Here is a 12,743-nt window from a genome sequence, read left to right on the forward strand (position 1 = left end):
TGGTGATTTGATTGGCTACGCCTTAAATAATAATAATGATCCTTACATTCACATAAATTTGTCCAATAATATTTTTCCAATTTAGCAAGTCACCGATATCATTTATGATTGAATTTTGATACCCAACTTATATCTGTCACTGCTCTAATTTTAATCATCCGGTCGTGCACGCCACATATAACATTTTTTTCAATCAAGTAACTTTTACTACACGTTCATTTCACTGCTTCAGGGAGCATGTCTAGGTAATCATGCTGACGGGTGACGGCTAATCTTTTGGCTTTGTTCACCCACATCATCATGTAAATAACCTTAAGAGTGTATTGGAACTAGAGCCGGCCAAATGTGCGGGTTTGAACCGCCCGTTCGGGACCGGTTCGTACGGAAACCCGGAATTATTCGGCCCGAACCGGGCCGGTTCAAGCCCGCACAACTCGTAAATATGACTGAGCCGGTTACGAATCGTATATTACAAAACCGGGACCGGGACCGGCCCGCACTAACCCGCCCGCGCGAGCTGCACGCACCTGCCAACCCGCACAGCACGCACAGCCCGCACAGGCCCGCGTGCTCACGCGTCCCTGTCTTTTTTCCGAGCTACATAGATTAGTTTATAGAAGTAACAATACTATAATAAAACATATAAATTATCATTTACTTTGCTCGAGCAAGTTGTTTTGCTTTGCTGGAACACTAACAATCCAAATATATACATTAACAAACCAAGTTGCAGCCTGCAACTTAATCAAACCCGCACAGGCCCGCACACACAGCCCGGTTCATTCATTCGGTTCGCCCAGCTCGCAATTCGCGGGTTAATCGTGTATCGGTTACGAGTCTACTTTTAACGGTTCAAATCCGGCCCGAGCCCGGTTCGTTATTAAGCAAGCCGGTTCAGTGTTCATATCTCGAGTGTTGAACCCGTGTGCGGCCCGGCCCGGCACGCACGGACCGCACAAGTGCCAGGTCTAATTGGAACTCGTATTGTTATTAATGATGGACTAGTGGTTTTGGTTGAATGTCTATGACTCATTTAATTATTCCCATCATAATTAATTTCAGTCCTTAAACTTGAGAATATTGCATGTTATGAAATTAAATGTTTTTGGTTAGGATTGTGATGAAGAAAATTCTTAAATAGAGTAGTGCTACTGCAACAACGGCAACATCAGCCAGATAGTCTACAAACTGATGGACACTGATCATGACAACAACGTTCATAGATAATCAGCGCAGGGTTGATATAGTTCGCGCTCTCAATCTGCAGCAGTTCTGCAAACATATTCATCATTTCAACATACTGAAAAAATATTTAGAATGCAAGGATTAATTATTGATTCATAGACAGGAAAACGAGATGTTTGTGTAAATGCTCTCAATGTGGCATTTGAAGCTGCCTCACAGAACAAGCTAGGGTAGGGCCTATGAAATTAGACACAGAATTAGTGAAGCACAAGATGGAACACACTGCAGTAGGCCTTCCCGTGAAGCAGGGCCCTGCCCTGACTTTCTACATGCATATTGATTTATTTATTTTCACCTGAAACTATGAGGATCGTTGAAGAAGGATTTGAAATTGTGTGTTGCTCAGATGTGTGTTAACTGTCGTACTAACAAACGAACATTCAGATTACACAAAATTTGTCTGATATTTCAGCTCATCTCCAGATTTGCTATATTTTTTCTACTTTTTTCTTATTCAGGCTAAAACCCCATTACATATATCTTGTCAAATTCCAAGGTATCGCAACTCCTGAATATGTAGGATTTCTTGTTTAACATCAAAAACATGCAAATAACAAACTGTTCATAAACATAATTCTGCTGATCCTACTGACCAAAATAAAAACTGAGATTGATCTAATCTAAGATGTCTCCCACTGAGAGTATTTGTTAGTGTCCATTCCTACAACAACTCATACTTGATTTCACGACCTCAGTTTAGCAAGGAAGTACTGCAACAAACATATCGTAGCAGTGAACTTTGAAAATTATAAAGTCTATGATTTTTACATCAATATTGATTGAGCTCTTCATTTTGTAGTTAATTCTGCGACTAAATACTTTATGGTTTTGATTTTATTTAACATGATTCCTTATCGCACAAAGAAAGGGGTGAATGGTTCATTCGTTAAGTCAGGTACAAATTTAGCATCAAATTGATTATGTAAAAGTTTGTTGGACTACTTTGGCCGTGATTGTCAAAGTAAGCCTTGAAGGAGATGCATATACTGTATAGTGTCTTAATTTCATCCTCTTCGGATCAAAATGAGAGAGATTCTCGCTGCTTGTGGTTCAAATAGATTTTCTTCCCCTGAACTTTGAGGTGGATTGCATCCTTTGGATAAAGGTTGTGGCGGTGAAGCTGATCGTAAACAGGGCAATGGCAGAGCCAGAGTATGAAACCAGGGGCACAGTTCATCTAGAATAAAGAGACTGAATGAAGAGAAGATTTCAGTTTAAATCTTCTTTTTAATTTAAAACATGGTCCAAACCAGCGCAGCTACTCAACTTCAGTGTTAATACAAACTTGAACAAAAAATTATCTAATGTAACCCAACTATTTAATCGTTTTAGTGAAAGCTAAGATAAACAGCACCAATTGTTGCAGGAAGCTTAAGAAGTGCACTTAAATGAAGATTAAATGGAGAGAAATGATTTACTAAGAAGAAGAGAGTATCAGACATTTAGGATTGATAAGGTGTTAACATTCATTAACACTACTTCATGCTTGCATTTTGAAAGTTGAACAACTGAAATAAAGCTAAAACAACCATGAATGACATGAATGCTAGATTGCTAGCTCACCAACCAGTTTCCTTAGATCCTTTTTCAGATTGTTTAGTAATGGGACCTGGAGTAGAACAACAAGCGCAACATGAGCTAGAACGCACTGATGGCCGTGGATCTTCACAACATAGACAATCAGGGCATTCAGTTCCACCACTCTGCAATGTGCGCTTGTATGTATTTACCTCGACGAGGCAATTGAGTTGCCTCACAGAACAAGGGCTTGGGAGCGATTATCATGACCAATATTAACAGTACCAAAATAATGGACTTGGGTGGAAGCGCGGCATATTTCATTGCCTATTAGTTTTTACTTTGTGAAATATGAATAAACTTTTAGAATTAGTATTATTTATTCTGGTACATGTTAAAGATTGTACATCGAGCTTATTTATATGCAAAATTTCTTAGATAGAGTTAATATTAACTAATTGATTTGGTCAAGTAAATTGTCTTATATCCACGTACTTGTGCTGATAAACAACCACAAAAGTCATAATTACTGAGTTAGTAGCTTGGATCTCTTTTCGTTAAGTATAACAGAAGATTGAATGCACAGGCTAAAAGTTATATGCACAAGCAGAATTCACAGTGTAGTTAATAGAGACTAGTATTGCAAAATATGCTTTATAGCAAAACATAATCATAACGGATAGTAATATAAACAGATACATTTTAAGTCTATCAAATCGCCAAATTATTGTTGGATTATTTATTTAATCTAAACATAACTTATTTATTTGTTTGTTCTATTGAATAAAGTCTGGTGTACAGACGTGTATACATGGCTTAGAATAGGTCGTGGGTAGTTGAGATAAAGTAGGGAGAGTTAGAGATGAATCAGGTATATAGTTCCTGGTTTATCTTATCAACCTGTAGTATATAGCTTCTGCATGTATTTCGTATTGAACTATCTCTTCAGTTTTAGTTTAATTTCATTCAGCAACATATCAACTAGTTACTTTCATATACAGTGTCTTTGTTTAAACTCAATATCTGGTATCAGAGCAACATATACACACAAACCCAAACACTAAACATTTCACGGAGATGGACACAACAAAGGGCAATGGCAGTTCGTTTGGCTTAAGTTATCCAATGCTTACAAAAACTAACTACACAACATGGGCTATGAAGATGAAAGTCTTTATGCAAGCCCATGGTGTGTGGGACGCTATAGAACCGAAAGACTCCAAGACTGTAGTTGAAGATAAGGTGGATAAACGGGCACTGGCTATCATTTATCAAGGCATTTCTGAGGATTTGTTGTTGTCTATTGCAGATAAGAACACCTCCAAAGAAACATGGGAGGCTATTGAAACAGTTCATTTGGGCGCTGACAAGGTGAAGAAGGCAAAAGTCCAGACACTTAAATCTGAGTTTGAGGCACTAACTATGAAAGAAAGTGAACAGCTTGATGAGTTTTGTATGAGATTAAATGGCCTGATAACGAATATCAGAGCCTTGGGAGAGAAAATTGAAGAAGCTTACGTGGTTAAGAAAATCCTCAGAGCTGTACCTACAAATTTTCTGCAGATCGTGTCGGCCATTGAACAATTTCGTGATTTAGAGATAATGTCTGTAGAGGAGACGGTTGGATCCCTGAAGGCTCACGAAGAAAGGATGCGTGGGCAAAAGGAGAATGGTGAACAACAACTTCTTTTGACTAAAGAAGAATGGGTGAAGAGGGAGAGTAAGGATGGGAAATTACTTCTCACACGAGATGAGTGGATAAAACGAGCAGGTAAAGGCTCAGGTAGCAACACTGAAGCAAGAGGTTGAGGTGTTAGTCGCGGTTACAGAGACAGGAGCAAAATTCGTTGTTACAACTGTGGTGCTTATGGACACTACCAGGCTGAGTGTCATAAGCCAAAAGGAGAAAGGGAACCAAGAAATGAAGTTAACTTGGCACAAGTTGAATTTGATGAACCCACACTTCTTCTGGCTAAGTGTGATGACGACAAGGGAAATATGATTTTGTTAAACAAAGAAGGTTTGTCTCCAAAGCTCAGCAGTGGTGAAAGTGATAAAGTAAATGAGGCTAGCATATGGTATCTTGACAACGGGGCCAGTAATCATATGACTGGTCTGCGTAGTATGTTCAAAACACTTGATGAAATAGTAGCTGGGGAAGTATGATTTGGAGATAATTCTAAAGTGTAGATACAAGGAAAAGGCTCGGTAACCTTTACAACAGAAAATGGCAAGAAGTGCATGCTAAAAGAGGTATATTTCATTCCTAACTTACGCAATAATATAATCAGTTTAGGCCAGTTATCTGAAAGTGGTAGCAAAGTCTTTATTAAAGGTGAATTTTTGTGGATTTATAATGAAAATGATAAGCTGATCACGAAAGTAAAAAGGGCTTCGAATAGATTGTACAAAATGGTAGTTAAAGATAACAGAGGTACATGCTTATTGACAAGAACGGATGAGATAACCTGGCTGTGGCACTCACGGCTAGGTCATATGAATTTTCATTCTATGTTTCTTATGTCTAAGAACAGGTTGGTGCGAGGTTTGCCTAATTTTAATCAGCCCAAAGAAGTATGTAAAGGCTGTTTAATGACCAAGCAAGTCAGACGTCCGTTCCCATCTCAGACGGACTTCACTACCAAGCAACGGTTAGAACTGATACACGGTGATATATGTGGTCCTGTGTCACCATCAACTCTCTCTGGAAACAGATATTTCTTGCTTTTTGTGGACGATTTTAGCCGTGCTATGTGGGTGTACATGCTCAAAACTAAAGATGAGGCTTTCAGTTACTTCAAGAAATTTAAGGCGTTGGTGGAGAAAGAATCAGGCAATGAGATACAAGTATTACGGACAGACAGAGGTGGAGAGTTCTGCTCGACTGAATTTACTAATTTTTGTGAAAACAATGGAATCCTCAGACATTACACAACGCCATATTCACCACAACAGAATGGCGTTGTGGAACGACGGAATCGAACTGTGGTAGCTATGGGGAGGAGTCTACTAAAAGAAAGAAATATGCCACCATACATGTGGGGAGAAGCCATTAGACATGCCGTGTATCTTTTGAATCGAGTACCTACGAAGGCAGTACAAGGAGCGACACCGTTTGAAGCCTGGACAGAGGAGAAGCCTCAGGTAGATTATCTGAGAGTTTTTGGGTGCATTTGTTACATGAAAGTTCCTAGTGTGCATACCAAGAAACTAGACGATAGAAGCAGATGTACTGTACACCTTGGAATAGAAGCCGGAACTAAAGCTTACCGTTTATATGACCCTGATATATGGACCATTCTTGTGAGCAGGGACGTGGTTTTTATTGAAGCAAAAGGCTGGAAATGGAATGAGACAGAGGCAACTGGTAATGAGTCAACCTCATCTTTCGTCGTAACAGGTTATCAGACTGAAGATTCTCACTGTGAGAGTTCTGAAAATAGAGGGGAAGAGCAAGATGGTGGTGTGTTTACGCCTCAGCCAGTAACACCAACATCAAGTCACAGCTCCGCTCAAACTGCAAGACAGAGCACTATACAGTCAGGTACTCAAGATGGTGGCGTGCTTACGCCTCAGCCAGTGACACCAACATCAAGTCACAGCTTTGCTCAAACTGCAAGACAGAGCACTGTACAGTCAAGTAATCCAGTGCAGACACAATTCGATGTGGGTGAGACATATGATGGAAGTGAGCCTCCACGATGTTTCAGACTCATCAGTGATGTCTATAATGAGTCTGAGGAGGTGGAACTAGCTGATGAGTTAGCCGATGAATTGTTGTTAGTCGGGATCGATGAACCTGTCTGCTACAACCAGACAGCGAAGGAACAACATTGGAGGGAGGCATAGAGCAAAATAAAACCTGGGAGCTGACAGATTTACCTTCCGGACATCGAGCTATAGGTTTAAAATGGGTGTATAAAATAAAGAGAGATACAAATGGTGATATTTTGAAGCACAAAGCAAGGTTAGTAGCAAAGGGGTATGTGCAGAAACTCGGTGTTGATTTTGAAGAGGTTTTCGCTCCTGTAACAAGAATGGAAACTGTACGCTTGCTGCTGGCTCTTGCAGCTAAGAATGAGTGGGAGGTACATCATTTAGATGTAAAATCTGCTTTTCTGAATGGTAGACTATATGAGGAAGTTTACGTTAATCAACCTGAAGGCTATGTGAAAGAGGGACAAGAAGGAAAAGTTTATAAGTTGTACAAAGCCTTGTATGGCCTTCGCCAAGCTCCACAAGCTTGGTATACCCAACTGAACAAGTGTCTCGAGAAGCTTGGCTTTGTGAAGTGTCCCCTGGAGTATGCTGTGTATACAAAGCGGGAGGGTGATGAATCGTTGATCATTGGAGTTTACGTTGATGACCTGATCATTACAGGCACCAGTGTAAGCAATATTGTTAAATTTAAGAGGCAGATGAGTCAGGAGTTCAAAATGTCTGATTTGGGTAAATTAAGCTATTACCTTGGTATTGAAGTCGAACAGGGAAGAGGTTTTATTGAGTTAAAACAGTCAGTTTACGCAAAAAAAATCTGGAGAAATCTGGTATGACTGATTGCAATGCAGTAAAGTTTCCAATGGAGCCTAAGTTATAGATGCATAAGGATGAGACTGGTAAACCTGTTAATGCCACTGAATACAAAAGTACTATAGGGGGTTTGCGGTATTTAGTTCACACCCGTCCAGACATAGCATATGCGGTCGGGTCGTTTCATGGAAAGACCTACTACACTTCATCAAGGTGCTGTCAAAAGGATACTCAGGTATGTCAAGGGAACCTTGAACTACGGTTTAGTATACTCAAAGGGACGAGGAGATTACATGCTGTCTGGTTTTTCGGATAGTGACTTGGTAGGTGATGTGGTGGATAGGAAGAGTACAGGAGGGATGACGTTTTATTTAGATGAATCGTTGATTACTTGGGTCTCTCAAAAGCAGAGATGTGCAGCATTATCGAGTTGTGGGGCTGAGTTTATGGCTGCTACTTCCACTGCTTGTCAAGGAATATGGTTACATCGACTTCTCAGTCAAATTTCAGATGTTCAAGCTGGGCCAGTCGTTATTTATATTGACAACAGATCTGCCATTGATCTGGCAAGAAACCCTGTGTTCCATGGACGGAGTAAGCACATAGATGTGCGTTAGCATTTCATTCGGGACTGCGTAGAGAAAGGACTGATTATCATCAAGCACATCAGTAGTGATCAACAGAGAGCGGATGTTTTAACTAAGCCCATGTCTGTGGTAAAGTTTGAAAAGATGCGTGGATTGCTGTGTGTTAAGAATCTTAATCATATTTAGATTAAGGGGGAATATGTTGGATTATTTATTTAATCTAAACATAAGTTATTTATTTGTTTGTTCTATTGAATAAAGTCTGGTGTACAGACGTGTATACATGGGTTGGAATAGGTCGTGGGTAGTTGAGATAAAGTAGGGAGAGTTAGAGATGAATCAGGTATGTATTTCCTGGTTTATCTTATCAACCTGTAGTATATAGCTTCTGTATGTATTTCGTATTGAACTATCTCTTCAGTTTTAGTTTAATTTCATTCGGCAACATATCAACTAGTTACTTTCATATACAGTGTCTTTGTTTAAACTCAATAATTATATACACAAAGTAGGATGGATATTTAGCTGTTGTCTTACCTCTGAAGTATTCAAACCTAGAATAAAAGACACGAGATGCAAACAAAATACGAAATGAAATAAGACACAGAATCGATGAAGCACCAGATGTCAGCAGGCAGCTGCTAGCAGGACCTGAAATTTTTAGTTTTACCTCAACTTACTTTCACCTGGGGATTAATTTAAGCTGCTAGCATCTTAAAATTTTAGTTTGAAGGGAAGTAAAAATGAATTATGAATCATATTCTAAATAAGATGCTTTAAGATTCTAGCAGATTATGTCTCCCATATTTAGTTTAATAATCGTATTCTACATTAGCCCTCAGGGATGTTAGCAAGCCACTGTATCGAGCTCAGAATAATGGCTAGTTTAGAGTCCTTTCACTTGACTAACTGTAAACTTATTTAAGGATCCAAAGATCAATCAAACATCATGTTTGTAACAGGACAACTAGGAAGCAAGTCTGACTAGAAGGATGCGTGCATGTTGAACAGTCATGGAGGCTCACATAGTTAATGAAGAAGAGACTAGTAGTTGTTGGCTGTTGAAAAGAAAATTAAGGGGACCTTCTCTGATTGAGCCATTACAATCTTCCTATGTAGCTGTCTTTAGCAAAAAAAAAATACTATAATACATGATCCTCATTAATATTTAATACACACGCATATGATCAGATCACAACTGTTTGTTGTTAAGTTTCGGTCCTACTCGGCTCCCTTAAAAAAAACTAATCCGACCAGCCTCTTGATTAACTCCGGTCTTTTTAAAACTGAGAGACCTACCAGATCAAGATTCATGTGTGTTGGAATTTTAATATAAGATACTGGTAAGGGCCGTTAACATGATCTTATATTAATATTCTAACAATATGTATCTGTACTCTTAGGCCATTGTGGACTAATGTTACAGTTTATACATGCACCGTAACTCTCACTACTACAAATTTTAACTTGCATAGCATTACATAGCGCTATTAAGTCCTGGAGAGACGCTGAGTTTGAATTTGTGCACATTTTTGGGTCCATCTGTTGTTCCTTGGTGTGATTGTGTCATGAGGTTGTTATGGTGATCACCACTAGTTCGTAATCAGTATTCAGTGGCATTATTTTTCCAACAGACATTTCTAAGTCTAGACCGACTGCACAACTGTATATCCTCCTGCATCCATTATTGCAACTGAAATAGAGTAGTATAATCCATCTATACATATTTCATTGTTTTTAATATCTCTGTGCCCGAGTGTGTGTGACATCTTCTAATTTAAAGTACTCTATCCTCAACGTGGATGAAGAAACTTGTGGCCAGATTCGTATTCAATACACAATTAGTTAACCAACTTACTAATATTTTGGACTAATTTGATTTAATATCATAAACAAGGTAAGTAGCCAAAAGAAAAAGATAAAACAGAAGAATATATGAAGGTTGATGGAGCTCATGTGCTGAGGAATATAGTGTTTAGTTTTGAATTTTAGTGGAGATTATCGAGAAGCACGCTCACTAATCTGGATTTAATCAAGAAAACAGTACTACTGACTGCAATGGCTACGAGAGAATATATGTCTCTACTTGCAGCATTGATTTGCACCCAACAATTAAAATAATTAGCTTCTTACAGAAAATGTTGGCTTTTTGCAGTTCAAAGTGCAGGAGTAAAGTTACGACTTTTTACCCTTCTGATCTCGGTAATCATATATGTTATAATTACTGATTAAGAGAATATTCAACCAAACTATGATTATGCCCTCTGTTGATAATGAATTGATGATTATCCTTCTTTTTCTTGATTAGAGAAATCATTGATGTCTGTATGCATGTAGTTTCTAGTTCCTGGTACTGAAAAATGACGAATAAAAAAGAACTCAAGTACTTTTGTAGTCTGAACTCTGCATAATTTATAATGGGATTCATCATGATGATCATAACTGAGTCAATCATATATACAAAAAGTACAAAACAATAAGTAATGATGAAGATATGATGAAACTTTTAGGTAATAATGCAAGTAATTTGACTTTATAGTTGATCATAGGTGATGAAACCATGATTACGGGTGATTAAATTTATGCGGATTAAAAAGGAAAAGAAAATTAGAAGAAATCTTATGAAAATAAATTCACTTTGTGGGCTAGTGAATTTGGTCAAGGTTTAGGAAATGAGTGGTTGAATGGGAGTGGAGAATGTGAGGGAAAAGGATAGAATGGAGTGGTAATAGGGCCAAGTGACTCCAATGCTTTAACTTGTGACCTGAGAAATTTTAGATAATTTGCAGCCTCATCTAGCATTGATGCTGTGTCCATCTTGTTTCCACCAGGAACCAACATTTGCAACACCCTAATTTTCTCACTTATTTTTTCCCTTCTTTGCCTTGCTGCCACTGTTTGCGGATCACTTGATATTCTCACATTCTTTCTCTTTGGCTTCACAGCAGTTTCCAGCTCTCCTATATTCAGTGGCCTAAATGCTGCTGCTCTGTACATCATCTCCTTCATCTGTGCTATTGTCTCCGAATCTGGCTCCTCGTCACAGTTAGATGAATGATCTGGCTGCTGAAAGTTGATGTTTGATGAACTCGGGTGTTTCTCCAGTCTGGCCTTCTTTACTCTTGGTTGATTGTCAGAAATGAACCCAGAAGAGTAATTAGTCCTTTTGTCAGAACATTGAGAAATGGCTTCATTTGTTTCACAGGCGGGGCTGCTTCTGTTGCCGGGTTTAGCTTTGTTTGTGGCAGTGATGTTCTCGTGGTATACTGAGGGTACGGAGCTGAGGTTCCATAACTTTTTTCCATCGGAGAAAAGTATGGAGTTTATGTCATCATCTTCAGCTGATGTATCTGTGTTGCTATTAGTTGCAGATAGCAAACAATCAAGGGACCCTAAAGAATCAGTCTTTGTTGAAGCTGTAGTCTTGCCATCAACATATTGCGGCTGGCCAAGTACTGGCATATCTGAATTAACCATTAGGCCACACAAAGGGTCCATGACTTGAGGTCTTGTTGCTGAAGAAAAAAACTCTGCACCATCTGAGGCTTCTCCCCATCCCCAAGAACAAGAGTTGGCCAACACTTTTTCAGCAGCTAATCGTAAGGCTTCTTGGCTTCGCAAATAATTAACACTTGCGATTTGTTGCTCCATTTGATTAGCTTTGTGGTTCAAATTAGAACAATTGAATTCATGGGGTGATTCAGTAATTGAACTGTTAAGTATAGCAGCATATCTCTCCCCCATATCAGATAACTGATTGCTCCACGAGGACGCCACATTTGTTGCAGCTGGTGAGCAACCCCAACCCAAATTATCCATGGAATTTGAAGTACGTAATCCTATGAAGAAGAGGTTACAACACCAGTTAATACATTCATGCAATATTTTTTGACAGTAAGGAGATCAGAACTAGAGCTAAGAACAGGACTTACAGATACGAGTCAAGTCAAAAAAGGGCTGCTAATGTACCGGCTTAGGAACAAATTTGACAGAACAAAACGGTTGGATTAAGCTTCAGCTCTTTATGTCAACTTACACACAATCCACTTGCAGCTTTAACCACCCACAGATCATAAAAAGCAGCTGTGATCATCACAAAACAGAAGCATTGATAATGTCAGATTTAGTAACTCAATGTCACGTTGTCTCTCACGTTAACAAAAAAAGAACGCGAGATCCCCACGAGTTCAGAATTAAAATGCAGAGAGAATTTGAAATTACATCTACTCAATTAAAAACTTAGTTTGAACATGCAATTTTTGTGTGTGTGAAGCTAACCTTGATCTGTTAGGAGAATATGTGTGCTGAAACTTGAAAGACTTGATTATAATTGACAAGAGACTTGATTATAATTGACAAGAGTGAACAGTGTCGTGGAACAGCCAACTAGTTCAGCCAACTTATATATAGTGTTAGATACCAGAACTACTAGATTATTCAAGAAAAGGATGTAAACAGGCATGGTTCATCTAATAGTTTTGTGGGCGCTATATTATACCCGGTGCTAAGGGGGCCAACCTGGAATCCTCCCTACACAAAAGTAATCAATTGCCCTAAAATCTTAAAAAAATATATAGAGGTAGAAGGTCTCGTAATCTTATGTTATTCAACAATTTTAAGGCCTCATAATTTTCTTCTTGGGGTCTCTTATTGTTACCATTCAGAATCAACAATAATAAAGAAAAAACTGATGGCATAAAAAGGACCGGCCGCCTGGCATGGTGAAACTCCATGCGCTGTCAGTAAATTTTCAGCTAATTGCGCAGCATATGACTGTAAAAAATGAGCATGCATGCCTAGTTATGAGTATAAAAATTATAACTAATCAGCTTTACTTAACCTTTTTACTTACTTTTATTAGTT

At 38.7% G+C, this 12,743-nt stretch overlaps 1 protein-coding gene across 1 annotated transcript; it reads right to left on the bottom strand.

Annotated features, from left to right (window-relative positions):
• Positions 1-10,497: 10,497 nt before the first annotated feature.
• LOC141723910 (transcription factor bHLH87-like) lies at positions 10,498-12,418 on the bottom strand. The gene is made up of 3 exons (XM_074525860.1): positions 12,159-12,418; positions 11,813-11,963; positions 10,498-11,719 (listed from the first exon to the last, which is right to left on the bottom strand). Exon 3 carries the CDS (start codon positions 11,697-11,699, stop codon positions 10,539-10,541), a length of 1,161 nt encoding a protein of 386 aa, XP_074381961.1. The 5' UTR covers positions 11,700-11,719; positions 11,813-11,963; positions 12,159-12,418; the 3' UTR covers positions 10,498-10,538.
• Positions 12,419-12,743: the final 325 nt, after the last annotated feature.

Source organism: Apium graveolens, chromosome 5, assembly GCF_009905375.1.
Source record: "Apium graveolens cultivar Ventura chromosome 5, ASM990537v1, whole genome shotgun sequence".
Lineage (NCBI taxonomy): Eukaryota > Viridiplantae > Streptophyta > Magnoliopsida > Apiales > Apiaceae > Apium > Apium graveolens.

Excerpts from the sequence above, each read along its gene's own strand:
- LOC141723910 (XM_074525860.1), bottom strand. The coding sequence starts at position 11,699 with ATGGATAATTTGGGTTGGGGTTGCTCACCAGCTGCAACAAATGTGGCG.